Source organism: Helianthus annuus, chromosome 16 (assembly GCF_002127325.2).
Source record: "Helianthus annuus cultivar XRQ/B chromosome 16, HanXRQr2.0-SUNRISE, whole genome shotgun sequence".
In the NCBI taxonomy this organism is placed as follows: domain Eukaryota; kingdom Viridiplantae; phylum Streptophyta; class Magnoliopsida; order Asterales; family Asteraceae; genus Helianthus; species Helianthus annuus.
In genome coordinates, this window is record NC_035448.2 from 107,909,147 (window position 1) to 107,936,646 (window position 27,500).

The following is a 27,500-nucleotide window of genomic DNA, read 5'->3' on the forward strand; positions in this document are numbered from 1 at the left end:
GCTCACAAATTTCAATTTCACCAACTTTTTTTTATAATTTTACAGACGATTTAGAGAAACAAAGAATACGGAACGATAAAGGAAGATAACCAATGCGTAAAGTGAAAACTTAGGGTCTGTTTGGTATGGGGTAATGGAATAGACGGAGGAATGGAATAGACGAGGTAATGGAATGGATGAGGTAATGGAATTGATCATTACCATTACATGTCTTGTTTGGTTACCATGTGAGAATTGAATGAACCATTACTTTTTGTTGTTTGGTATGCGAGAAAAGACGCAAGAATAAAATCGGATGGTTGTGGTCAATGATGGGCGGCGATGGTGGGTGGTGATAGGTGGCAGTTGTAGCGGCGACGGTGGTGGGTGGAGACAGCGGCGAATGGAGATGGCGACGGGTGGTGACAGCGGTGGTGGTGGTGGGTGGCGGCAGTGGTCAAAGGCGGTGGCGAGGTGGTAGGTGGTAGCGGTGGTGGCGGTGGGTGGTGGTGGTTGATAGCAATGGTGGAGGTGGGTGGCGAGGGCGGTGGTGATCGGAGGTGGCAGCGATGATGGCGGCGGCGATGATCGAATGTGGGTGGTAGCGGTGATCGGAGGTGGCAACGACGATGGCAGCGACGGCGGTGGCGGGGATGGAGGTGGGTGGCGGCAACGACGGTGGCGGGTGACGGCGGTGGCGGGTGGTGGCAAAGGGGGGTGCCGGCGGCGGATGACAGTGGTGGTGGGTGGTGGCAACGATAGTGAGTTGTGGTGTTGTCAATGAAGGGTGAAGAGGGAATGGAATGGAAAAAAAACAGGGGGGGGGGATGATATGATTTTGAGGGAATGGAATGCATTTTGGAATGGGCGATTCCATTCCATCGACCAACCAAGCACTCTTTTCTTCATTCCCTCTCAATGGTCCATTCCATTCCACCTCTCATTCCTCCATACCAAACGCTACCTTAGAAAAAAATGCAAGGTGGATAGCCTAATAAATTGTGAACAAGTTTCTATTGTTAGATACTTCACCAAGCACACTTCTAACTTCACTAGCATCATTCGGGATCTCCAACAGCAAGGGCCCCACCTCAACTTTAATTTATATATGTTATGTAAAAATAAAACAACTTTAAATTATATATGTTTTATAAAAATAAAACAAAAATCTACAACTTTTCAATAAAAAAACACAACCAAACAACAAACCAACAACTCATTATTTCCACCAAAACCTCACTTTTTCCCCAAAAAATAAACAGTGTACGAGATCAACAGAAGGACTGACATGCTCAGTCCTTGTCTGTTGACTATACCACAAAGCGCCCCGCTTTGGCCAAAGCATGACGTTTTGGGGTGTGTGAATAGACCAAATGACGAGTGTGAATAGTCTGGGCCTTATTTTTCCAACATTAATGTTTGTGGGTTTAAATTTCTCATGATCAAGCTCAACGACTAACATGATCCAAATATTTCTTAATCTACTACTTTTTATATTTTTCACCAATTAATAATCGGATATTCTTATTACTACTACTAACGTAAATATTAATGGAAAATTATATATAACACTAATGACGATCGAATTTCTACGCGTAACGAACCAAAACAATACTAACCAAATTACCATCGCATTGGGCAAGGAAAATGTTGTTACTCGTTGTGAAGCGCAGGTTTAGCTACAACCCTAGTTAGAATAAAAAATAATTATAATTTCGCTAACAATGAAAAAAATTGTTTTGCTCGGAACTAATTTCGAATAGAATATGGTCTCTATTTTCATATTTACTTGTCCTTTAGTCCTTTTAACAAATGATAAAGTATCACCTTCTTTAACCTAGCTAAGTTTTATTGATTCTTGTCCTTTATATTTCACCAAGTTATAGATAACACCCTTTTAAAAACTGACTTTCACTCACTATCCTTTATTTGAAAATTTCACCCATCTTTTGTCTTATACACTAATGACTAACCTCATTCAATTTCCCTGTTGAGTCATGGCATATGTTGGTCACATGAGTGACATTGAGGAAAACGTTAGCGTCCATGTAGTTGATGACCTAACCTGGTTCTTAAGATTCTCAATAGAACAAATATCGAACCTTTGAGCATGTTAATGTTGATGTAAAGCTCAATGAGCTTGTCCATGTCGTTGATGACCTGACCTGGTTCTTAAGATTCTCAATAGAACAAAAATCGAACCTTGAAGCATGTTAATGTTGATGTAAAGCTCAATGAGCTTCTCAAGACGACAAAATTGTAATTTAGTATAATGCACTAAAAACAAAAAAAAGGTTCTAAAATAAAGGGCGTGAGTGAAAGTCATCTTTTTAAAGGACCAAATCTAAAATCTAATAAAACATAAAGTACAAAAATTATAATTTAGTTTTTTATAAATCAAAATTCATTACCTGAAGGGTATGGTCCCAAAAAGCCGCGCAAACCTCCGTTGTGGTTGCGCCTGAGACCATACTCCTTATTTTAATAAACCTCTTACTGAGAGCCTCGCGCGACCTACACCACGTTTCGATCTGTGTCGCGCGAGGCATAGCCCTCAAGAGGCTCAGATATCAACACTTAGCATAAATAAAGGAACACATGGGCATACTAACCCCGCGCGGGTTAGTTACATGCCCAACAAGAACCACACAAGAGGGAAGCGCGAGGCTACCTCCAGTGGTACACAAGGTACAAGTGGCAGTGAAAATAGCCAATGAACGTCCAGCAGGGTCTGGTCAATCGTGCGCCACGATCGCCTGACGATAAGTACATAAGGACGTCTACGTGGCACCAATCAGGGGACGGAGACAACTGTCCCACGATCTCCACTTGTCTGCCGATGGCAGAAAGACAGCAGGGCCGACAACAATGACACGTGGCTCCAATCAAGGTGCGCTAGCACCAAAGAACTTCCAGAAGCCACTAAACGGTCGACACCAGCGAGGCAAGGAGCATATCCGCTATGCTGTCCATTTCCGGCCCAAGGCCCATCAGCCCATATCCTCTTACACCTCTCCGGCTATAAATAGAGACCTCATTCCACAGGCTAAACATTCCATTCCCTCTACTCTCATTCTTAGCACTTAATTACTCTCAAAACAGTCGCTTATTCTCACGCCGGAGCCTGGTTAAGAGGGAAACCCCCACATTCCCCTCTTAACGAGTAACGGTGTTCTGTTTTGCAGGATTGATCCATCCAGTCGGAGCTCAAATATTCATTAGAAGATTAACCATCATGATAGAAACATAAACCAAACTGATTAGTACCTTAATCAGTTCAGTGTTTCTTCATTGGCGCCCACCGGTTTTTTCTATAACCACCTTCATCTTCTTTTATTTGAGCCTTTGACATCTTTTCTTCCTTCGACCATGGCTGTTCAAGGAACCATTCCAGAGTTCGGCTTCGGAGCCAACTCTAACGCAGCGTTGGGTGAAGGAATCCAAAACTTCCAAGCCCAACAAATCGAAAAAATTGGTGAGGTCGACGGAACCAATACTGGAGGCCCGCGCGGGAGCATCACCCGCATCACTCAAGTGGTCACCCCAGGGAACAATGGAGAAGGACCTTCGAACACAGCGCCGGCTCAGAATGTTTCGGCATTACTAGGCTTACCAGAAGGCGAAACCCCAGCCTCGTGGTATGCAAAAAACATCGCCACTATCAATGCAGCGTACCAGTCGCTGATTGCGCAACAAGCAGTTTTGACAGCAGAACCGTCCTTAGTAACTCCCCCAAGTTAAGGAGCGCGCCAGATGCCTCCACCGCCAAATCTCCAAGGCAGAATAAACAGGCCTCCCCCCACCAGACGTTTGAGCGTACACGACACGCGCGATACAAGAGGGGAAACGGATAGTTATTACGACTATCCATCAACCCTTCAACGAGGCCCTGTTCACAGCCGGCTCACGCCGCGCAACATGAACAACGAATGGGAAGAAACAGACCCGAACGATCCGACTTGGGTAGATGACGAGGGTTCGTCAGTCTTTAACCGATTGCCAAAAAACCACGAGTACTTCAAGCCGAGACAGCACATCGGGTACACAGAAGAGGCTGAAAGAGATTTCCGCCTGGCATACCGACCAGCGGAAGCTGTGGAACACTCCAAGTTCATCCCGAAAATTGCACTCGCGCCGCTTTCACGAGAGAAACTACCCCCGACTGTCGGGAAATTCAACGGGTTGACTGATCCAGATGATCACGTCAGAACATTCACAAGTGTAGGCTGCATGGGAGGTTGGAACATGCCCATGTGGTGTCACTTGTTTATTCAAACTCTTACCGGGGCGGCTCGCGCCTGGTTTGATAGCCTTCCGCCTGGGAAGATTAAATCGTGGGTAGATTTCAAGACACAGTTTTTGAGCTGCTTCAGCCAACAACGTCGCTACCAGCGCGACACAGCCGAAGTAGAAGATATTTGGCGAAGAGATGGTGAAGGTCTGGAGGACTTCATCACCCGTTTTAATAAGGAATGTTTGGAGATAGACGGCGTCAGTGAACAACTTATGCGTTGTCACTTCAAGAAGGCCATCCGCTGTGATAGTCTCATTAGAACTATCACAGGTAAAGATGGAATGCCAAAGGAGTGGGATAAACTCATGGAGGCTGCAAAAATCGTCGCGCAAACCGAGGAGTCACTCGCTGGTAGCAAAAGTTATTACTCTGAAGATCGATTCTCTAGAGGAAACACGCGCGACAACAACAAACGCAACAAATACAAGAGTAACGACTGGAAGTCTGGGAGATAAAGAGGCCACGACGTCAGGCCGCGCTACAGGGAAGACGCACGTGAAACAATTGACCGAATCGGTTACAAGAAAGCGGTCAAAGACGACAATCGTGACAAGCACTGGACTCCGCTCACAAAAACGCAAAAAGAAGTATTGGTGACGGAGAATTACGATTTCAAGGCTCCCAGGCCTATGACAAACAAGAAGGGGCAAGACCCCAACTTGTACTGCGACTTTCATAAAGACTCAGGGCACTTGACCGATGACTGTTATAGTTTGCGCCAAGAAATCGAGAGAGCACTTAAAAGCGGTAAACTAAGCCATCTGATGAAGAACGTGCGCAAAGAAACTCGTCAGCTCCAGCGCCATGATGAAGGGAACCACAAGAAAGTCCGACGTCTAGAAACTCACATGGTCAATGGACGTAGGTATAGCGCGAAAGAGAAAGGCAAGCGTCCATACGAGCCTTCATGGCAAGAGCAACAGGTCATTTTCTCGATAGTGCGCGGCGGTCCTCGTGCCACACGACCCGTCGTCATTACCGGTATCATCGGCCATTATGAAACGGAATACATATTCATTGATCCAGGAAGTACAGCAGACATCATTTACGAGCAGTGTTTCAACCAATTTGATGAAGAGGACAAGGCGAGACTCGAGCCAGTCGATTATCCCTTGTCCGGATTTTGCAACGAGATAGTCTTCCCACTCGGTCAGATCAGTTTCCCCATCACACTTTCTGACGGAAAACATTCAAGAACAACAAATGTGAACTTCATGGTGATGCCAGTGAAATCGAGACATGATGTGCTAATTGGGAGGGAGACCCAGAGTGAGCTGAACATGGTAACTTCAACGCCCCACTCTGCGATAGGGTTCCCAACCAAGACAGGAGTAGCAAACATCTATGCCAAAAAGGAAGTGATGTCAACTGACGAAATGCGCCCAGCGAAAGCGGCGAAGGTTTCTACGATCGAGCCCGAAAAATGGGTCTTAAACCGCAAATACGCAGAGCAAACAGTGACAATTGGCCACGCCATTTCATCAGACATCCGAACGCGATTGAAGCAATTATTGTTACGAAATATGGATATATTTGCCTGGACCCCGGCATACATGACTGGTGTCCCGCGCAACATAACCGAACATTGCTTAAACACTTACCTCTCTGTTGAACCAAAGGTCCAAAGAAGGCGCAGCTTGGGAGCAGACAAAACGAAAGCAATGAATGAGCAAGTATGCGAGTTACTCAAAGCTGGGATCTTGCGGGAGGTACGATATCAGAGTTGGGTTGCGAACCCGGTGATGGTTGAAAAGTCAAACGGCGGATGGCGAATGTGCGTAGACTATACTGATCTCAACAAGGCATGCCCAAAGGATTGCTATTCCTTGCCTGAGATCGACAAAAAGATAGATTCGCTCGCGCCATATAGATGGAAGTGTTTTTTGGATTGTTACAAAGGGTATCATCAAGTTCAGATGAAACTCGAAGATGAAGACAAGACAGCCTTCAGAACTGATCTTGGAATCTTCTGCTACACAAAGATGCCTTTTGGCCTTTTGGCCTAAAAAATGCTGGCGCAACATATCAACGATTGATGGACAAGACCTTCGCAGGAGACATCGGAAAGCATATCGAAGTATACATCGATGATCTAGTGGTCAAAAGTCCCGAAGAGGACCAAATGTTGAAAAACATCGAAAAAACGTTCAATTCATTGCGTAGTGTAAATATGAAGCTGAATCCAGCCAAGTGCTCTTTTGGCATGGAAGAAGGGAAGTTTCTAGGCTTCATTGTCACAAACGGTGGTTTCAAAGTGAACCCAGAGAAAGTACAGGCTATAGAGCGAATGCCCTCACCGCAAACCATCAAAAAGATGCAACGACTGGCCGGTCGACTGGCCGCGCTTAATCGTTTTCTTTCCAATCACGCCGCGAAGTCGTACCTCTTCATTAGCACGTTGCGCAATTGTGTGAAGAAGCAGGAGTTCAAGTGGACACCCGAGGCCGAGACAGCTTTTCAACAAATGAAAGCGTGTCTGATCGAACTCCCTACCCTGATTGCACCGTTCGAAAAAGAACCACTAGTACTGTACTTGTCCTCTTCAGACAGGGCAGTGGGGTCGGTACTGTTAGTGGAGAGAAACGGAGTCCAAACTCCAATTTATTACGTCAGCATGGTACTCACTGACCCAGAAACAAGATGATCCACAATGGAAAAATTAGTTCTCGCGCTGCTACACGCGTCCCGAAGGCTGCGCAGATATTTCACAGGCCATGTGATAACCGTGCTCACCAACTTCCACATCGGCACAATATGCAAAAGCCTGAGACATCAGCCAGATTGGCAAAATGGGCCATTGAGCTGGGAGGCCATAACATCTTGTACAGGCCACGTCCAGCCATTAAGGGTCAGGTCCTAGCCGACTTCGTCACAGAAGTGCCGGCCGATAAAATCAAAGAATGCGAGCTGATAGAGACTCCTGAGAAAGACGTGACTGATGAGACTTGGATGCTTTATACAGATGGAGCATCAAATGAAGATGGCGCAGGAGCTGGATTGCGCCCGGTGAGCCCCGAGAATCATGAATTTACTTACGCCATCAAGTTGGACTTTAAAAACACCAACAACGAGGCGGAGTATGAAGCATTTCTGGCAGGCTTACGCCTCGCCATCAAAATGGGAGCCAAAAGCTTACGAGCACATGTCGACTCACTCCTGATAGCCAGCCAAGTCAATGGCATATACGATGCAAAGGGCGAAGTCATGGCTCTATATCTGGAACAGGCAAAAGAATTGCTTCAACAATTCAAATCTCACAAGGTTATCCACATCAATCGCTCGGAAAACAAGCCAGCTGATGCTTTAAGCAAGCTTGCTTCGACTTCTTTTCAGCACCTTGCAAAAGACGTAAGAATAGAAGTACTCAAAAATCCATCAGTACTGTTGCGTCAAGTGAACGTGATTGAGATGAGACAACCATCCTGGATGACCCCCATAATCCAGTATTTACAAGAAGGGATACTCCCCGAAAACAAGGCAGAGGCAAGGAAGATTCAAAACAAGGCCCTGTAATACGAAATAAATGGCGGTATTCTGTACCGAAAATCCTTCTTGGGACCACTGCTTCGCTGTGTGGACCCCCAAGATGCGAACTACTTGATCAGAGAGATCCACGAAGGGATCTGCGGCATCCATGCAGGACCGCGCATGGTTGTCGCGAAGATCATGAGCGCCGGATATTACTGGCCAGGGATGCATGTCGATGCCCTGAAGGAGATCCGCAAATGCGACTCCTGTCAGCGACACTCTCCAAAAACCCTGCGCCCCAAGAACGACCTTATCCCTGTATCTACTGCATGGCCTTTCCAGCAGTGGGGAATCGACATGGAGGGACCCTTCCCAGAGGCTCCTGGCGCCGTCAAATTCATAATAGTAGTCGTCGATTACTTCACGAAATAGGTGGAAGCCAAAGCCCTCGTGTCAACTACAGCTATGATGGTGCGCAAGTTCATTTGGGAGCACAACATATGCAGATTTAGCCTCCCGCTCAAGATTGTAACCGATAATGGCACCAACTTTGCGTCAGAAGACCTCCAAAAGTGGATGAAGCAGATGAAAATTGAACACACTTTCACATCCGTTGCGCATCCTCAAGGCAACGGACAGGTGGAAAGCGTGAACAAGTGCATTGTCGAGGGGATAAAGGCCCGACTGAGCACAAGGCGAAGAGGTTGGGTAGATGAGCTCCCGAGCATCTTGTGGGCTCATCGAACCATGCCAAAAACTAGTACCGGCGAAACCCCTTTTAGCTTAGTATATGGCTCAGAGGCGGTTATCCCGGCAGAAGTCGGCCTACCCTCCCCGCGCTTGATAGCGGTCAACGCAATCGACAATGAAGCGGACAGACGTCTTGACTTGGACTTGTTGGAAGAAAGGCGCGAAATCGCGCGCATCAGGGAAGCCAAGTACAAGACCCAACTGGAAAGATACTACAATACAAGAGTCCGCATTTGTACCTTCACTCCAGGAGAATACGTCTTCCGAGATAATGAAGCGTCAAATGCGGAACGTCCAGTAAAGTTAGCACCCAAATGGGAAGGCCCATATCTGATCCACGAAGTGCTAGGCAAAGGGGCTTACAAGTTACGCACCCTAGATGGCTACATCCTACCGCGAACGTGGAACGCGCAACAACTGCGCAAATGCTATATGTAACTTACTTTTGCCATGCGCCTTTTTACGTTTCTATGTTGGCTATACGCCATTTGCAATTAATGTATGTTGGCATAAGTGCCCGTTTCCGAATTAATGAAAGCATACGACATGTTTTCTATTACTTCTTTCGTTACAAATGCATGTTAAACTTCTGATTAGCGCGAAAACACTCCAGCAACTTAGAGATTATCAAACGAGAACCGCCCCCAAGGTCCTCCGCGAACAAAGCGCGAGACCGAGCAATTCCACTTTACCTAAAGAGACTTCCATTTATTCGAGCTAATTTAACCTAAGTTTTTGACAACAATGCAATAATTGTAACGGGAAAACACAAATACAATTCATGTAATATAAAACATGCGCAGCAGCGCAACGTTGTACAGTCAAAATACAAAAAGAAATTACAAGGCACAAAGCCTATCGACAAAGCCTATTCTAGTTCATCATGTTGTTCACCATCATCATCGCCATCATCATCGTTCCCGCCATCATCATCGCCATTTCCACCATCATCGCCAGCTGTTTCCTCCTCATCCGATAACTCCACAGTCACTGGTGGATCAAGAATGGCCTTAAGACGCTGACACCAGTCGTCTTTCTTTAAAGCTTCCATGACCAAATCCATCGCAGGCAAAGTAAGGTTGTCATAAGCATCCTCAGCACGCGTAAGCGCAGCATTAGCCTGGTCGGTCACCGAGCAATGGCTCACATCAAACTCTTGTCCTAGCATCTCCTCAACGTGTTGGGCACATTCCAGATAGCCCCCTCGATGACCCACTGCGCGAGCAGAATCTGTAAGAGCAGCGACAGCGCGATCCAGCTCGCCAGCATTGAGGATAGAGTTGGCAACCTATAACGAGAACCGCATATTAGGACCAGCTAGCAAATCAGGCATGCAAAAATATGCAAGTACAAACTTACCAGCACTACTCCACGAGTGCGCATCCATTCAGCCTCAGACACAAGCGTGTCAACGATGCCTTGGGCCTCTGAGTAGTTGTTCTTAGCCACATTAAGAGCGGCAGCGCTGACAGCACGCGCCTCTTCAGCAGTGGCAGCCTTAACCCTCTCTGCCTCGAGGTCGATCTCCAAGGACTCGCATCTGTCAATCTGATCATTCAGACGGCGTTTAAGCTCAGAGATCTCGACATCCTTGGCCTGGAGATCCTTATCCTTGCGGGATAATTGCACCTTTGTCTCAGCCAACTCAGCCTGAAAAGCGACAAGATTTAAGCTATTTTGTAAACAACATAGCAAGAAAAAGTAAAGTGGTAAACTAACCTCCATCTGCTGCTTGGCAGCCTTCTAAGCCTGCGCATCTTCAACTTTCGCGGTCAGCTCAGCAACTTTTGCTTCAAGATCAACAATCTTGTTCCGAGCCGCGAAGGCGCGCTCATTATCCCTCTCACATATACGCTTGAACTCGGCCTTCTCCTTGGCCAATTGCTGTTCAGCAGTATGGAGTTTATTTTTAATGCCCTCGCGCCCCCATTCCTCGGCTTTCTTGTCTGCATCAAACTTGGTCTTCTCCTCATCAAAGGTGGCCTTCGACTTCTCAAAATCAGCGATACGCTTTAGCATCCGCTCGCGATAACCCTCTCAGTCTGCCCGCTCCCTAACCATCGTTCGCCACTCGCGAACTATCTGATGGTTGGCGGCGCGAGCATTAGCTTCTCGAAGCACGAAAGTTCGATACAACATTTCATGGGTCTTCGCCCTCTGCCGGTTAACCTCTCCAGTAGTAAACGAGTTCAAGAACCAATCACGGCAGGGCCCGAATTCCTGAAATGTATCCTTTTGCTTCAAACTCCAGGGAGCTTGGTGAGGAGCATCACCGCGTTCTTCCTCGGTATAACTCTTATAATATATATCACCAACGGTGTCTTTCGCCCCAATGACGTTTGGGTTATAGCCCCTAGCTCCACCAGAGCTCGCGCCACCAGAGGTATACCGACTCGACCCCTTGTAAGTATGTATCTTTAAACGGTCGTGGGTCTCAGCATGCGCGGGGTGGGTAGGTTTGACGACTTCAGGCCCTTGCCTCCTCTCAGAACCACTAACGACCTCAGACTCTTGAACATTGATAGGTTTGTCCATAGCCTTCTTTCTCTTCTCCTCCTCAGCATTCTTCCTCTTCTCCTCTTCAACCTTCTTTTTCTCTTCCTCAGTTTTTTTCTTCTTATCCTCCTCAGCTTTCTTCTTTTTATCTTCCTCCTTACGACGTTCCTCAGCTTTCCGCTGCGGGTCAACAGCATTCGCCACGTCTTGTTCAGCAATATTCTTCTCTTTAGCAGACTCACCACCAGCAGTCTGAGAAGACTTGATCGTAATTTTCGGCCTCTTCAGCTCTGGCTCAGTAAACGTGACACCCTTCTCAGGGGTCTTCTTCTTGATCTCTGCGGGAAATAAAACAAATAATTAAGCAAGAAAGATAACTAAAGGGAGAGAAATCAGGAGCTTAACAGGAGAGAACTTGTACAGAGAGCGCAGTTTGCTCGTCTTCCCAACCAAGGGAAGCACGTCAACAATCGGCGCAGAGGCCACACCAGCTGTGGTCTCACTCCTAACTCTTTTTCTACCAACCAACTGGGCAGCAGCATCTTCTTCTTCTTCTTCAGTTTCCTCTTCATGCACCGAAGGGGTCGCGCCAGCATCAAGGTTACGAGAACCCGCGCTTCCAGAACTCTTTGAGCTACCCGCTCTAGTCTTTACATCAGCTGTGCGCAATAAGCCTTCAAGTGAGTCACTTATTATCACGTAATCGTTTAAGTCACTCTGTCGAAGGCGAAGAGTACCTTTAACAGCGGCAGCGGTTGCGCGACTACTACCAGCCCCCTTGCTGGTCACCTCCGGACCCGCTTTAACTGTTTTCTTCTTTTTCAGAGATTTTTTCTTCTTCTCTTCCGGGTCAATCCCCAGGTCGCGCAACACACCTGCAAAAATATTAGACCACGAACTTAGCTCGCCGTTGGAAGACCCTACAGACTCCTCACTGGAAAGATAGACAACCTCTTTCCCAGCAGAAGTCACAGAGCGCAAAGGACGAGGTTTACGAAGTTGCGCACCTTCAGTCGTGGTAGGCGGCGTGGTAAAGGCATCAGCAATAGGGTACATAAAATTGCCTCTGATTTTTTCGTACCAGCTCTCCTCATCCTCGCGCAATAGGCGCACGCCCATAGATCCACCAAATGTAGCGAAGGCCGCTTGATATAGTTGCGCCTCTACACGTCTAAATAAAATAAGTAACAATAAAACAAACACTTGAAACAAAGAAAAGAAAGAGAATCACTGACCCTGATCGCCAATCTTCAAGACAGGCACCTCTTTACTTTCTGTTGACCACTGGTCACTCATCCGCGCGGCCACCAGCACATTTTCCCCAAATACCCGATTCGGGGTAGGGGTTAACTGTTGATACCATAAGGCTTGCTTGGGGATCGGAAGATCTTCCTTCAACACTGCATCAGTCCAGTCCCTGAAGGGCATGGCAATCGGAAGTACCTCTTCCCGAATAAAGAAGAACTTAGGTTTCAGTCGTGGAAGCTCTTTGGAGGGTTTAACAAGATCTTCTTTGCAGCGCCACGGCTGGCAAAGGAGAAGAAACCCATCGTCCTTTGCAGTTGGTAGAAAGCCCGGAATTTCTCCACAGTCGGCTCGATGCCATGAGATCGGCATAAAAACTCAAAGTGACGAACCCTAACCATCCCAGAAGGGCTCATCTGAGAAAGATGGAAGTTGTAATGGTGTAGTATACTCCCCATAAAGTTCGTCGCCGGTAACCTAAAGTTACCTTGAAGAAAGAAGTCTTCGTACAAGGTGATGTAACCCGGCGGTGCATCGACCGCAGTCTGGCCCTGAGCCGGATACCGTGCATCCCACTCTGGTGGAAATCGGAAACTCCGAACAATCTGTTCGAATAGCCCAATATCCCACTTGAGAACGGGAACAGGACCCTCCTCGGAAGAAACAGCCTCCTGGTGCTCCTCAGTCATGGTAATGCAAGTTGTAGGTTTCTGAAAAATCTTGAAGATTTGAAGAAAATCTTGAAGATTTGAAGAAAATCTTGAAGATGTGAAGAAAATCTTGAAGATTCAAAGAGAAAAAAAACGAGAGAAAATGGGAAAGCAACGAAGAGAAGTGAAAACCTCTCACATCTCTTCGGATATATATACCCATCGCATTTAATGCGATGGGTAAACATGCCGCTTTCGCCGCTAGGCTAGCTAACGAGAGGTTGCCACGTCAAGCGGAAAAGCAGGGGTGACGGTTACCACGCGCGCGTGGGTCTCACTCTCCTGACACGAAGTGCAACCGTCGCAGTCGACATGATGACATCCGTGCCAGGAGTCAACTCAAACGTCGCACTCAACGACTTATCCTACCAACTTGCCAGAGTTCAAATTTCGAAGTTTCCCGCCATAAAATTACAAGTAACTTCAGGCAAAAGTTACCAGGGCCGCGCAAGCTAACATCGCCTTAGCAACACTGCGCGCCCGATCAAATAACTAATGATGCACTTGGAACCTACCTTGGTAAGCCGCGCAGTTGGAAACAGCAGTTTTTGCGCGCGCCACACCAACCAAGATCAAGAGAGCATTCCCCTTTTTACTTTTATTTTTCTAAGTCCAGAGCTCCAACCACTTGCGTTGCGCATGGTGCAGCACTGGACTGGGGGGACTTGAAGGGGTATGGTCCCAAAAAGCCGCGCAAACCTCCGTTGTGGTTGCGCCTGAGACCATACTCCTTATTTTAATAAACCTCTTACTGAGAGCCTCGCGCGACCTATACCACGTTTCGATCTGTGTCGCGCGAGGCATAGCCCTCAAGAGGCTCAGATATAAACACTTAGCATAAATAAAGGAACACATGGGCATACTAACCCCGCGCGGGTTAGTTACATGCCCAACAAGAACCACACAAGAGGGAAGCGCGAGGCTACCTCCAGTGGTACACAAGGTACAAGTGGCAGTGAAAAGAGCCAATGAACGTCCAGCAGGGTCTGGTCAATCGTGCGCCACGATCGCCTGACGATAAGTACATAAGGACGCCTACGTGGCACCAACCAGGGGACGGAGACAAATGTCCCACGATCTCCACTTGTCTGCCGATGGCAGAAAGACAGCAGGGCCGACAACAATGACACGTGTCTCCAATCAAGGTGCGCCAGCACTAAAGAACTTCTAGAAGCCACTAAACGGTCGACACCAGCGAGGCAAGGAGCATATCCGCTATGCTGTCCATTTCCGGCCCAAGGCCCATCAGCCCATATCCTCTTACACCTCTCCGGCTATAAATAGAGACCTCATTCCACAGGTTAAACATTCCATTCCCTCTACTCTCACTCTTAGCACTTAATTACTCTCAAAACAGTCGCTTATTCTCACGCCGGAGCCTGGTTAAGAGGGAAACCCCACATTCCCCTCTTAACGAGTAACGGTGTTCTGTTTTGCAGGATTGATCCATCCAGTCGGAGCTCAAATATTCATTAGAAGATTAACCATCATGATAGAAACATAAACCAAACTGATTAGTACCTTAATCAGTTCAGTGTTTCTTCATTACCCAAAAACACAAAGAGTAAATTACAAGTTTTGTCCTTTATGTTTACACCAAATTGCAGGCGGTGTCCTTTGCCTTTAAAATTGACGGATTTTGTACTTTATGTTACAAAATCTTGCACGTTACGTCCTTTGGCCCCAACCTAGTTAAATTTTAACGTTAAATCAGTTCATGTGCCTTACACATGAGGGCGTATATGTCATTTCACTCTATAAGGACTATTTTGTTAATAATATTAATGCAAGGAGCATTTTACACAAATAAGAAAAATACTTTACACTCAGTCTCTCTCTCTCTAAACTCTCTAGCCTCCACAAGCAGAACCCTAGTTTAGACCAAAATCCACTAAACAAGTAGAACAAGACCCACAAGACAATTGATTGTGCCAAAAATTAGAAAAAAGATTGATCGGTTTAGAAGATGGGTGTGTGGGTGTTTTAGAGGAAGAATGATGGCCGGAGAGACATTAGCGGAGTTAGGGTTCTGAAAATGACGGCGATGCCATTTTCTTCATGACGGGCAGCGCGAGAGACATGCGATTTTTATAGGAACGGGTTTGGCAGCGGTAACGAGTTTTTTTAGGGCTGTGGATGTACCGATCTGACTTGGGGATGATGACAATGAGTTTTGCAGGTTTTGAAAGTTCCTTAATTTTTTAGGCAAAATAGAACCAGGAAGCAAATTTCTTTTTTCATTGCAGATCTTCTTGTTGTTGTTGCTTGTGTGATTGGAGGCTTGAATAAGAGGTTTTGAGAAAAAGAATGAAAGGGGTGGAGTGGTTTCGCGGGTGGGGTAGTGGATGGTGGTGGTGTGGGGAAGTTTGCAAGCCTTCCTCTGAAGAACTGAGAAAAAACGATAACTTCTGCTTCCGAAGATCAAGCATGGAAGATGGCACCGAATCGGAGCAAATTTATGATGATTTCACCTGCGCCGTTTGCCTGTAACGTCTACACCTTTCGATTTCACCATTTTTAATTTTAATTTCGCATAATATTCTCAAGTTTTTGTGATTTTTGTTGGATTTAGGGTAGCTTAACCTGATCTGTTTGTACGGAAGTTTAGTATGTAGAGAATTTGATGTGTATTGAATCAATTTGTTTCTAATTGTTCATGGATTACAAAATAGCATCTGATGAACAATTTTGATTGCTTATTATATGAAAAAAAATTATGATTGTAAAATTTGAATTTATTCTTACAGCAATGGAAGTTCTTATTTTTTCAATTTCATTAGTTTGACCACATGAATCAAGCTTGTTAATTTTGGTTAGTAGCAGTTTGCAGATGAGTGATGTTGGGTAGCAGTTTCACATTGTCAAAATGAGAGAGAGAGAGAGAGAGAGAGAGAGAGAGAGAGAGAGAGAGAGAGAGAGAGAGAGAGAGAGAGAGAGAGAAGGGAGAGTTTTTTATATTTCTTTTTTTTTATTTTTCAGTGTTTTACATATGGTCCCTAAATAATAATTTATTGCAAAATAGCCCCTGAAAGATAAAATGACAAATATGTCCTCATGTGCAAGTCACATGACCATATTTAACAAAAAAATCTGACTGAGTTAGGGCTAAAGGACATAACGTGCAGGATTTTGAAACGTTAAGGACAAAACCCGTCAATTTTAAAGGCAAAGAACAGCGTCTGCAATTTGGTACAAACATAAAGGACAAAACTTGTAATTTACTCAAACACAAAAACAAGTTTGATAAATCATAAAGTAAATTACAAAAATCGTCCTTTATGTTGACACTAGATTGCAAAGTGTGTCCTTTATCTTTAAAAAGTACAAAAAAAACGTACTCGATGTTTGCAAACCCATACAAATTATGTCCTTTATCCCTAACTTAGTTATTTTTCATTGTTAAGTGGGTGTGAAATGATCTAAATACCGTTACTGTAAATAAATAACAAAAAAGTTAAAAGAAATATAATTAATATTTAAAAATTTCTGTGTCATCTTCCCCAATCTTCACCACCACATCTTCATCTTCCAGACAACACGGCTGCAGCGACCATGTCTGAAGATATATGCAAGAAACCAAACTTGTTTCAAAAGATACATGAAGACGGTGGAATACTTAATAACCATTAATCTATAATACCGTTATCGGCAATGGCATATGCCACTGGTTCATCAAGGTTACCGGAATTCCCAATGCAAGTGGTGCATCTCAGCAACCCACTGTACATATAATAGCATGCTCATTTGTACCTCGTGAATCGGAAGTTGTAACTAACTTCTGAAAGGTTATTGGTTATCCTACCTTTTCTCCAGATACTTGGTAGCTACTCGGGAATTAAATGAAGTGATGGTAGTGGAGGTGGTGAAGATTGGGGAAGATGAAGGGGGTGACGTGGGTGGTAAGTCCCACATAAATTTTTAAATATTAATTATATTTCTTTTATTTTTTTAGTTATTTATTTAACAGTAAGGGTATTTAGGTCATTTCTCACCCACTTAGCAATAAAAAAATAATTAAGATAGATAAAGGACATAATGTGTATGGATTTGCTAACATCGAGTACGTTTTTTGTACTTTTTGAAGATAAATGACAAACTTTGCAATCTAGTGTCAACATAAGAACGATTTTTGTAATTTACTCTAAATCATATTTTGTAAATATAGATTTAGACTATTGGGTGTGGAGGGGCTTGGGTTGGGGACATCGTTCGACACGTGGCGAGTATGGGATCCACAAGGTAATATTCAAAAACAAAGGGTGTGGTGTGGCGTGGCTTCAGCTGGCGTAGCCAACCATGTGGATTTTGTTTTTTTTTTTTTGTTTAAACTATTTTAAATTTCATTTAATTAAGATAACATACTAATTAAAATAGAAAAGGAGATTAGATATAATATTTTAAAAAACTATAAATAAAATTAAAAAAAAAAGCTACATATAATTTTTAAAAAATATTAAAAACTTCATGATTCGGGTTGAAAAAGGTTAACTGGAATAGATGAATTGCTTTCTCTTCATCCGTTTTTTTCTTGTGGCTTCTTTTTTTTTTTTTGCCGATTTGGATGACGAACCACCAACGTCTTGCGGTTGAGTTTCGGGCATGGAATCAGGTTGGGAAAGGTTAACTCGAATAGATGAATCGTCGTATGGAAAGTTCGTGTATACACGGTTTCCTAAATACGATGCGATTCCTGCTAGATCGAGACACGATGAGTATACTAAACCGTGTGGCGGTTGTTCTGGATGGCCACATAAAAGGGGTATTTGGGTCGGGTTTGGTGACGGGCTAGGGTTCGGGTTTTCTCGGTATCCAAAGAGGTTGTTTGGGTCGTAGCTTCGGTTAAAAGGATGCATTGCAAGATGTTGTGGGTTGATTTTATAAAAAATAAAGAGATATGGTAGAAGTAGAGAAGTGGTAAAAAATGTTAAAAATTGGTGTGTATTTATATTGGTTTAATATGTAAAAAAAAATCTTTTTTAATTAAAGTAGCCATTTGGCAACGGCTAGCCCCAACGGCTATATTGGACCGGCCAACAAAGCCAGCCATGTACGGGTGTAAACAAGCTCAAAGGCTCGAGAGCTACTCGTTATCGGCTCGATAAAAAGCTCGAATGGGTCGAGCTTTAACGAGCCCGAGCTCGAGCCTGAAATACAAAGCTCGTTTAGGCTCGCGAGCCAAGCTTTGGCTCATTTAAGCAATATTGAAGCGAACTCAAGCTGGGTTTTTAGTTCGTCTGAGGTTGTTCTCAAAATAGCTCAAGCCGAGTCGAGCCAAGCTCGAGCTTCATAAGAACATGACGAGCCGAGCTCGAGCCCAGTCGAGCTCGGGCTCGGACCGGCTCGTTTACACCCCTAAACGTAATTAAGTATATAAACAGGGGATCTCGATACCAACATAAAGCCCACAATCCCAACGGGTAATGAGTAATCGAGTATGGAAGAGAGATTACCAAGGCATATCCCAAAACCGGCCCATTGCCATCCTATGTTAGTATATTACTGTGCAGGTTACCTAGATAGGGACAAATAGGAAAGCAAATTATTTTCTTATGAAATAAATGTAATTAAATATTGTTTCTGTAATCATATTTATTACAATCATTAACTTTTTTGATTCGCTAATATTTGTCACCAGTGGAATTTGAACCCTCACTGCATGGAAAGACAAAGCCTTACCAACACCTTGATACCATTAGGCCAAATGCCTTATTGCAATCATTAACTAATGAGTAAACTGCCATTTTGGTCCTGAGGTTTGGCGAGTTTTGCCACTTTAGTCCAAATTTCAAACCTGTTGCCATTTTGGTCCCTGTGGTTTCGTTTTGTTGCCATTTTGGTCCAAATTTCAAATTTGACCAGATTTTTCAACTTAAAACCTGGTTTTTTGTCTTTATCCTCAAGGGCATTTTGGCCATTTTAGGTTTATTATAACCTAATATTGATTAACACCATTAATATATAAACCCCACCATCACTGAAGATCCATCTTCTCAAACAATCACCACCAAATTAAACCTCCATCTTCTTAAACAATCACCACCACCACTGAAGATCCACCACCACCACCGTCGCCCTCACCACCTCCACCATCACCGCCGCCACCCCCGACACCCTCACCTCATCCACCTCACCTCCTCCTGAATCGGATTTACTGTTCTTGTGAATCGCCTCCGTCAAACACCACCACCACTGAAGATCCACCACCACCACCGTCGCCCTCACCACCTCCACCATCACCGCCGCCACCCCCGACACCCTCACCTCCTCCTAAATCGGATTTATTGTTCTTATGAATCACCTCCGTCAATCACCACCACCACTGAAGATCCACCTCAGCTACGCCGCCGCCTTCATCTCCAAAACCACCTCAGCTACGCCGCCGCCTTCATCTCCGCCGTCGATCTAACGGAACCCCTTCATCTCCGCGGTTTCTTCACTGCTGATTTAACAGGTTTGGTCGCCGATTTGATTGTATGAGATTTTGAAGCCATAGGGTTTGGACAATTTGCTTTGGCGGTGGAATTTTGTGGCTGCTTTGAGTTATGTGAGGGTTTTTGAGGGTTTTGGGTTTGGGAGGGTTGGCAGCAGTGGGATGGTGGTGTTGGCGGCAGTGGGATGGTGGTGGTGGGGATGATGCGGTGGTGGGGGTGGTGGTGGTGGTGGTGCTTGTTGTTCTGGCTGTGGCATTATTGTTGTTCTGGCAGTGGCATTATTATTTATTAAATTTGAGTTATAATAAATCTAAATGACCAAAATACCCCTGAGGATAAAGACAAAATAGGGGGGTTTAAGTTGGAGAATCTGGCCAAATTTGAAATTTGGACCAAAATGGCAACAAAAACGAAACCACAGGGCCCTAGATGCAAAAAGTTTGAGATTTAGACTAAAGTGGCAAAACTGGCCAAACCTCAGGGACCAAAATGGCAGTTTACTCTTAACTAATTTATCAATTTACGTGGACTAGTAAAGTTAATGGGTCAACCCAACCTCACCCGACTCAGGCCCATTTTAATCCATACAAAAAGCAACCCATTTCAACCCAACCCAATCCAATCCCATTTGACCCGTTACCCAACCCTCTTACCTCCCTCCATCCCACCACCTCTAGTTTACATGCAAGAATTTCTATTATCATACCTCATTTGTTTGCAAGATACTTGAAGAACCATCTTAAATGTTGAATTGACATACCGCGGCATTTCTAATTTAACGACATCAGTAGTATCTGCAATAACAAGATTTATTAAAATGCAAATTATAAGCCATAATCTAATATATTTATAAATTATAATACCTGTCCAATAATCACCAAGAAATATATCTTGACATACAACCGCTGTGCTGATAGATTTTCGGCTTTCTTTCACAAATCCTGCAGAAAAATCTCCACATGGTGTTTGACCAAACGTTGACCGAAATAAAAAATTTACAAAATGCAGATTTTGATAATTTGAGCCTTTAGATGGAATTAAATTCCAGAAGAATAGGTTGACTTTATTCTGTACATCAACAACATAAATGAAGTTTACAATAATATGTTTAAATACCACATAATGATTTCAGAAAATAATTATTCATCCGGGTCAACGGTATTGTTATTGTTATCACTGGAGGGCATTTGTCTTATTTCTGATAGGGTAATTGGTCCGTTAACGGGCCCTGCTGACATCATGTTTAATGGGCCACTACTCGAGGATGATGCTAATAAATGTGCATGAGGTGAAGTTGGGGAGAAACTGTACGTGAAGACTCCCATTGGGTGGTCAAACTTGCAACTTGATCCGAATTTACATGTCCCATAACGAGAATAGAATATACACAAAGGCTCTCCCTGTTGAAGATTGGAAATAAATATGTTAATCATTCTATTAGGAAAGAATATTTCCATTTTTAGTTAGGGTAATTTATAACTAATACATTATATAAGATTACAAGAACGATATTATCATCAGAATAGTAATCTAAGTAGCTAAATAAATCGAATTAAGAGGTTGCATGCTTTAAAAATACACTTTGGGAGAAGTTTAACACGTCCCTTTGACCCTTTTGAGATCAGGAATAACCTATATCAACCCATTTATAAGTAATTGTATTGAAATAATTAACACGTCTAACTTGGATGAAAGATTTCACTACATGATGAAATAGGAAAAATGGATATAAATATATAACTATAACTAATATCATCTTTATTATTATAGTAGTATATAGGGAACGAACACGAACACGAACAAGACCTTGTTCGTGTTTCGTGTTCGCGTTCATGTTCGTTTGTTAAGGATATATATGCATTCACGAACTGTTAGTGAACACTTACCGAACTAGATTCTATGTCCATGTTCGTTCATTTAGGAAATGAACATGTTCATGTTTGTTTGTGTCCGTTTGCTAATTTTAGGTAAAAAATGCAAACGAACGTTCATGAACATAATATATATACTACACTGATAATTATTAATTATTTTATTTATTGGGATTTTGAAGTATTTAAATAAAATATAAAAATTAAAAACACTAATGAACTATTGAATAGGAACATAAATGAACGAACGCGGCTTCTATTCATGTTCGTTCATTTAACTAAACTAAACGAACGAAATTCTTGTTCGTGTTCGTTCATTTATTAAACGAAATATTTGGTGAACGTTTGGTTCGTTTGCAACCCTAATAGTATATCAATTTAATATGCATGTAGAAAGACCATTTTGCCCCCTTACTAATTTCATTAAGTTGTTGTTACTAAGCATAAAATGTTGTAATTACTTAAATTTTGTTGAAATTCTTCCCAAGTGCATTATAATATGGTAAAGACAACTAACCGGGCGTAAAGGAAGGCCGATTGGACTCAAAGCACAATCAGGTGCGGGAATCACCCTTTCTCTAGGGTGATGAAATCGGCAAACTGCACCAAATTTACAGTCACCGGTTTTCATGTAAAATTGACATTCAGGCTGACCGGGTCTTTCGGGAAATACATTTTCCGTTGGTAATGCATAATACGAAGAATATGTTCCACCTAATGGTTCATTAGCTGATTCATTTAGATGTGAAGTTCCATATATTTGATTGTTTCCAGCTGCTTGCTGGTGGCTCTCCAAAGACGAAATCGAACCCTGAAAAGAAGTTACCAAGAGATCTAGACATTGTAAAATTAACTACATAAGGGTACTTTTGTCTTTTCCAGATTTTAAGGACGTTTTCACCGTTAGTCATGTTTTTATGATACGTTTGCAACGTCGCCACAAACCCGTTATATTACAAATGATTGTTTGATTATATGATGATTCAAAATCACACAATCGCTTTCCAAAACGGCAAAACGTACACCCAAACACCAATAGATAACATAATATCAAGCAACTGAATATAAGCATATTATAACTAGGGGTATAAATGAGTGAAGCCACTTGTGAGTACGTCACCGGCTCGCGAAAAGCTCGAATCCAACTGAGATTAAATAAACCCGAGTCTGAACTCGAGCCTAAATTGAAGCTCGTTTAACAAACGCGCCAGAGCCCAAATTGCATGAATCGAGATTGACTAGGCCCGCGGCCTAAATGAGCCTATAGCTTATATAACTATAATATGTTTAATTTAATATAATAAATATTATTATAGAATCCGGTTCAATTAAAAACCACTATGAGTTGTGAGAACTATGAGAACTCCTACATCCCGGGCGAGTTTGGCCACCCTTTTTTGCACAAATGTCACATCTATAAAAAAATATATATATTGACCCGGCAGTTATTCTTCATTTACACTGTTGTAGATTTTTTTACAGAACGATGTCAGTAAAAAAATTTTTACATCAATGTAAATTTTCGCATGCGAAGTTTTTCTTGGGCTGGGACAGGTGACTTTTTTTAAGATTTTTGAGGAACTTTTTTTTTTGAAAAAACCTTTTGTAAGGTATAGTGCTCACAACTCAAGGTGGCTCTCATTTTACCCTTTCCCTATTACTAATTGTGAAAAATAAAAAAGTAAATAATGTATATATTATGTTATTTATATAGAATTATACGTGTATACATATGTGTCGGATATAAATTGATCAAGAAAAAATAAATGAGAAGTAAACAAGCCAAAGCTTGAGCTTGAAAATTTCTAATGAGCTGAAATCAAGCTTTGGATATACTACTCGAACAAGCTAAACTTAAACGAGCTCGAGCCTAAATTAATGCCCGTTTAAGTGTTTAACAACGAGCCCAAGCCTCAACCGATATCGAGCTTGACTAGGCTCGCAAGCGTAAATGAGGCTACACGAGCCTATTAATTTTGTAAATACAATATCTTTTATTTAATATTAATTAAAATTAATTTATATTACATAATATATATTATTACACGAGCCGAACTCGAGCTTTGGATATAGAGTTCGAAACGAGCCAACCTCAAGCTCTGAAACAAGCCGAGCTCAAGCTCGGCTTGTTTACACCCCTAGTTTTTAAAACCTGAGCTTACTCTGTAGGCATTCCATCCAGGAACTGAAATCACACCCTGAGGTAGAATCATCTGTGCATAATTTGACGGGGCTTGCCAGCGAGGACTAGGAACAAAGGAAGCTCTAGACATGGACCAATTCGTAATTCCACCTGGGTACGAATGCTGACCTGGACTTGTTGGTGACTGTACCGTGGGATAAACCGAAGAACCACTATACGCAATCATCATGTTAGATGGTTGAGGGTGATGAAATTTACAAGTGTTTCCAAATTTACATTGTCCTGTTCTTAGATAATAAGGACATTCGGGCTCATTCTGCATTATATCATTACGAAATCATTTCAAAAAACCATAGAAACATGATATAATAATAAGAGCTGTAAATGCAAACCGGGCGAAGTGGATATCCCAAAACATTCAGTGAAACTCGCCCAGCTATGTCTCGAGGATGATGAAATTTGCACGTTGCTCCGAATTTGCAGGTACCCGTCTTTAAGTAGTACTGAAGTGAACCCCATAAAAAAAACAGTACATGAGTGACATGTAGAAATACAAAGTCATAAACAACCCAAAGCCGGGGAATAGAGTAAAATGCCATTTTCGTCCCTAATGTTTGGCCAGTTTGGAGACTATCGTCCAAAGGTTTGTCTTTTTGCATCTGGATCCAAAAGGTTTGGAATCTTGCCATTTTCATCCGGCTCGTTAACTCCATCCATTTTCTCCATTTAAGTCGGGGGTATTTCCATCTTTTTTGTTAACTTAAAGGACAATTCGGTCTTTTTCAGGGGTATTCGGTCTTTTTACTTAAAGTGAAAAAGACCATATTGCCCTTTAAGTTAACAAAAAAGATGGAAATACCCCTGACTTGACGGAGACGAGCCGGATGAAAATGGCAAGATTTCAAACCTTTTGGATTCAGCTGCGAAATAACAAACCTTTGGACGAAAGTCGCAAAACTGGCCAAACCTCAGGATCGAAAATGGCATTTTACTCCGGTGAATAATATACACATACCTGGCATTCAGGTTGTCCTGGTCTCTCTGGATATTCTCCTCTCATTTTCGCAGTTGCAATTGCCTAAAACCAATGATAACACGAACGACTATTATCGAATTGAAGTGTCATAAAAACTTAGTTTTTAGAAATAGATTATAAAGGTGTAATGTATATATGCAAGTGGAGAATCTAAACAACACAGCAAATGGAACTCTTTGCTTCAATAACTCCTAGAAAGCATGTATAAACTTTTTAATAATTAGCTTTATTTAGATTGCTGGTTTTTATTAGGTTTAGAGTTAAATTTGTTTTGACCAAAATTAATTTCATTTAAGCTTCTAGTCAAAATGTCAGTTACTTTGATCGAATTTAATATGTAGCTTGCTAAAATAGCCTAATGCCTATAAATACAGGCAACTGTAATGTTTAAGAACTTATTGATGTCACGATAAAATATATCCAATTTGGGCTTTATCTATAAGTTTGCTAGAACGTATCTAGCTTTCTTTTCACTTCCGCCTTGCGTCATACGCAACAGACAGCAATTCCGTCCTGCGTGAAAGGATTCCACAGTTTTTTTTTTTTATCATAATGATTGCTAAACATACTATAAATGAACAAAACTGTGAAGCATGTCATTAACATTATAAAAAAAAAGATACCGTTTTGGCAGTAGTACTAACAGATATATAAACAGTTTTACCATTTTTAACTCGTTAATGATCAAAGATACTGTTATTAGAATCGCAGAACCAATTTTACCAGACTCCGGTTTGGAGGATGATTGAAGCGACATGTTGCCCCAAATCTACAAAGGCCTGTTCTGATGTAGTATGAGCAATCTGGCTCTCCTTCACGCACAGGGTACGATCCTGACTCCATTGCTTCACTTGATCTCAAGTTCAGTTGCCACAATGCATCTGAAATACTATCACAGCTGTTAGCTAGGTTTGTTGACCGACTTTGACCAACTAAACAGGCACCCAAAATCATCGTCCTCATCATCAACATACTCAGTAGATCCCACCAATAGCAAAGCTAAGGTAGGGTCTGGGGAGGGTAAGATGTAGACAACCTTACCTCTACCCCGTAGGAATAGACAGGTTGCTTCCAGTGAGACCCCCGGCTCGATAGTAGTTTTGCATCAAGCCATGGACATAAGGCACATAGCACTCAACAATCGGGACAATGGCCGATTGGTGCATGTACCCTTTTGTCTTTCGGCTATCAACGCCACCACATGATGCATGATTAACCGTCCGCCGCTTTTAACGTTATTTTCACGAAATTAGTAAAATAACGTTAAAATTAGTGCAATTTCACTTTTGCCCCCCGAGGGCCCACACATATATACATTACACGCACCCAAAATGAAATTGTTTATTTTTTGCTATACATAAAATTTCAGTTGTGCAGCAACATTTTTGTTATCTCTAAATATTTCTGTTATGGCATAGATTGTTGCTCATATTTTTCCTTTTGAAAAGGGCATGTTAACTACCTGAAGAAGTTATCAGCATTTATGAACATTCATATAGCAGCAGCTTGCAGGTTTGGATTACAGTTACAACTAATAACAGTTAATAGTCTAGAGTTTGCTTGCTTTCCCTCTATTTTTACCTACTTTTCTCTTATAATCTGTTCTTTCTATAAATGATTTGAGCATAAGAATACCACAACTGTAACAACCTGGACAAATCCCACATCGGCCGGTGGACACAAGAGATGTTGGGTTCACAAGGAATGTCTTTTGGGCGCATTGGTTGTGAATGAGAGAAGCCCAACACTTAAGCATGCTTGAGTATGAGCAATAACCAAAAACAAATCCATGGACTCCTAGTAGGCAAAGTGGATTGTATTGGTTGGTACAGCGGGCCAAATGTTACCACATAGCAACAAAAATCCCAAAAATATGCTTTTTTGTAAATTTCTCATTGCATAATCAACTAGAAGCAATTAACATTTCAGTAAAGTTTATGAGCTTTGTGACAGTAGTAAAAATGAAATTCTTCAAATCAGTAAACACATATAACTTTTTAATCAGGATAAAAGGTTTATACGGATTACTAAATGAACAATGTCCAATCCCTGCCAGGTGCTAATTGCTTCAAACTCATGAGCAAAATAAGATAATTAAGACATGTCACATAGCATTTAACTTGACAGCATACTACTATACATATCTCAGTAATGAACAATAACTCTACTTATGCCGTAACAACCAATCACAACAACAGAATTAACAAACACTACAGAATCAATAAAACAGTTAATTTGTGAAACAGAGTCAAAATTAAACCAAATTTCAGCAACAAAGTCAAATCAGCTCCACAAAACAAACACTCTCCACATCTAATCACACAAACACACATATATATAATATATAGAGAGATAGAACACGACCGTCATCTAACGGCGGAGACAGTTCGGCGGTCACCAGAGATCGTGACATCGAAATTCCACTATCAAACTCCATATCTCCACTACCGGAACAAAAACGACGTCGTCCATCACCACCGGAAGTGAATCTCCGACAATACGATACACATAATTCACCTTAGGTTTTTGATAATTTCGAAATCCACTCACTCAGACTCACAGTCTCCTCCGATCAAATGCGTGCGTGTGTGTGTGAGTGTTTTAGATAGAGAGAGAAAGAGGGGAGAGAGAGAGAGAGTTGTTTGTTTCTGGTGCGTTCTGTTTCTCTCCACACACGAGCAAGAAGAAAGAGAAGAAGAACAACCAACCAAAAAACGAAAAGATTATTTTGTAAAAATAAATAAAAATCTTATTTGCTTTTTTCCGCACGCGCGCCACCAGCTAAAACTCGAGCGAGTTATTTGTCGCTTTTTAGCCTTTACAAAAAGAAAACACACGTTTTCTCCTGCTTTTATTTTTAATGGCAAATTAGATATATTTTTAGCGTGGAGAATAATAAAATTAATTTTATAAAGAGGTGCCTAGTTTCTACACCCCCAATATCTTATTTTCACATCCCTAGTATATACGGGCTGTATACAAAATATATGGCTCGTATAAAATATTTTTGAATAGGAAAATGTGCGGAGAATGTTTTTTTTTATTTTACTATATACGGCCCGTATATAGTTATACGA

At 42.5% G+C, this 27,500-nt stretch overlaps 3 protein-coding genes across 5 annotated transcripts; all 3 read right to left on the reverse strand.

The window, feature by feature from the left end:
- Positions 1-305: 305 nt before the first annotated feature.
- Positions 306-836, reverse strand: LOC110889169 (extensin-like). Its single transcript, XM_022136677.1, has one exon. It carries the CDS (start codon positions 834-836, stop codon positions 306-308), a length of 531 nt encoding a protein of 176 aa, XP_021992369.1.
- Positions 837-3,272: 2,436 nt separating this feature from the next.
- On the reverse strand, positions 3,273-10,341 carry LOC118488271. Of its 2 annotated transcripts, XM_035985550.1 has the most exons (3): positions 10,211-10,341; positions 9,851-10,141; positions 3,273-9,779 (listed from the first exon to the last, which is right to left on the reverse strand). In XM_035985550.1, exons 1-3 carry the CDS (start codon positions 10,214-10,216, stop codon positions 9,360-9,362), a joined length of 717 nt encoding a protein of 238 aa, XP_035841443.1. In that variant the 5' UTR covers positions 10,217-10,341; the 3' UTR covers positions 3,273-9,359. The 2 variants fall into 2 exon arrangements, with proteins under 2 accessions (XP_035841443.1, XP_035841442.1); XM_035985549.1 differs by having other exon boundaries at positions 9,851-10,250.
- Positions 10,342-17,249: 6,908 nt separating this feature from the next.
- On the reverse strand, positions 17,250-27,213 carry LOC110914899 (zinc finger CCCH domain-containing protein ZFN-like). 2 transcript variants are annotated; one of them, XR_004884084.1, is made up of 8 exons: positions 26,788-27,125; positions 25,147-25,304; positions 24,403-24,465; positions 23,407-23,890; positions 21,762-22,055; positions 20,237-20,773; positions 20,080-20,167; positions 17,250-18,454 (listed from the first exon to the last, which is right to left on the reverse strand). XR_004884084.1 is itself a non-coding variant. In XM_022159534.2 (7 exons), the coding sequence occupies exons 1-7, from the start codon at positions 26,858-26,860 to the stop codon at positions 20,513-20,515; spliced, it is 1,257 nt and encodes a 418-aa protein (XP_022015226.1). In that variant the 5' UTR covers positions 26,861-27,213; the 3' UTR covers positions 20,383-20,512. The 2 variants fall into 2 exon arrangements, 1 of the variants encoding a protein (XP_022015226.1); XM_022159534.2 differs by lacking the exons at positions 17,250-18,454; positions 20,080-20,167 and having other exon boundaries at positions 20,383-20,773; positions 23,407-23,703; positions 23,780-23,890; positions 26,788-27,213.
- Between the last annotated feature and the right edge of the window lie 287 nt (positions 27,214-27,500).

What these genes read in the sequence shown, in the direction of transcription:
- LOC110889169 (XM_022136677.1), bottom strand. Translation starts at nt 836, where the DNA reads ATGCATTCCATTCCCTCAAAATCATATCATCCCCCCCCCCTGTTTTTT.
- LOC118488271 (XM_035985549.1), bottom strand. Translation starts at nt 10,216, where the DNA reads ATGGAGGTTAGTTTACCACTTTACTTTTTCTTGCTATGTTGTTTACAA. An exon ending in GCACTCGTGGAGTAGTGCTG is followed by an intron (nt 9,780 to 9,850) that starts GTAAGTTTGTAC and finishes TTCTCGTTATAG; the next exon opens with GTTGCCAACTCTATCCTCAA.
- LOC110914899 (XM_022159534.2), bottom strand. Translation starts at nt 26,860, where the DNA reads ATGGAGTTTGATAGTGGAATTTCGATGTCACGATCTCTGGTGACCGCC. An exon ending in ATCCTCCAAACCGGAGTCTG is followed by an intron (nt 24,466 to 25,146) that starts GTAAAATTGGTT and finishes CATTGGTTTTAG; the next exon opens with GCAATTGCAACTGCGAAAAT. An exon ending in CAGGACAACCTGAATGCCAG is followed by an intron (nt 23,891 to 24,402) that starts GTATGTGTATAT and finishes GGTTCACTTCAG; the next exon opens with TACTACTTAAAGACGGGTAC.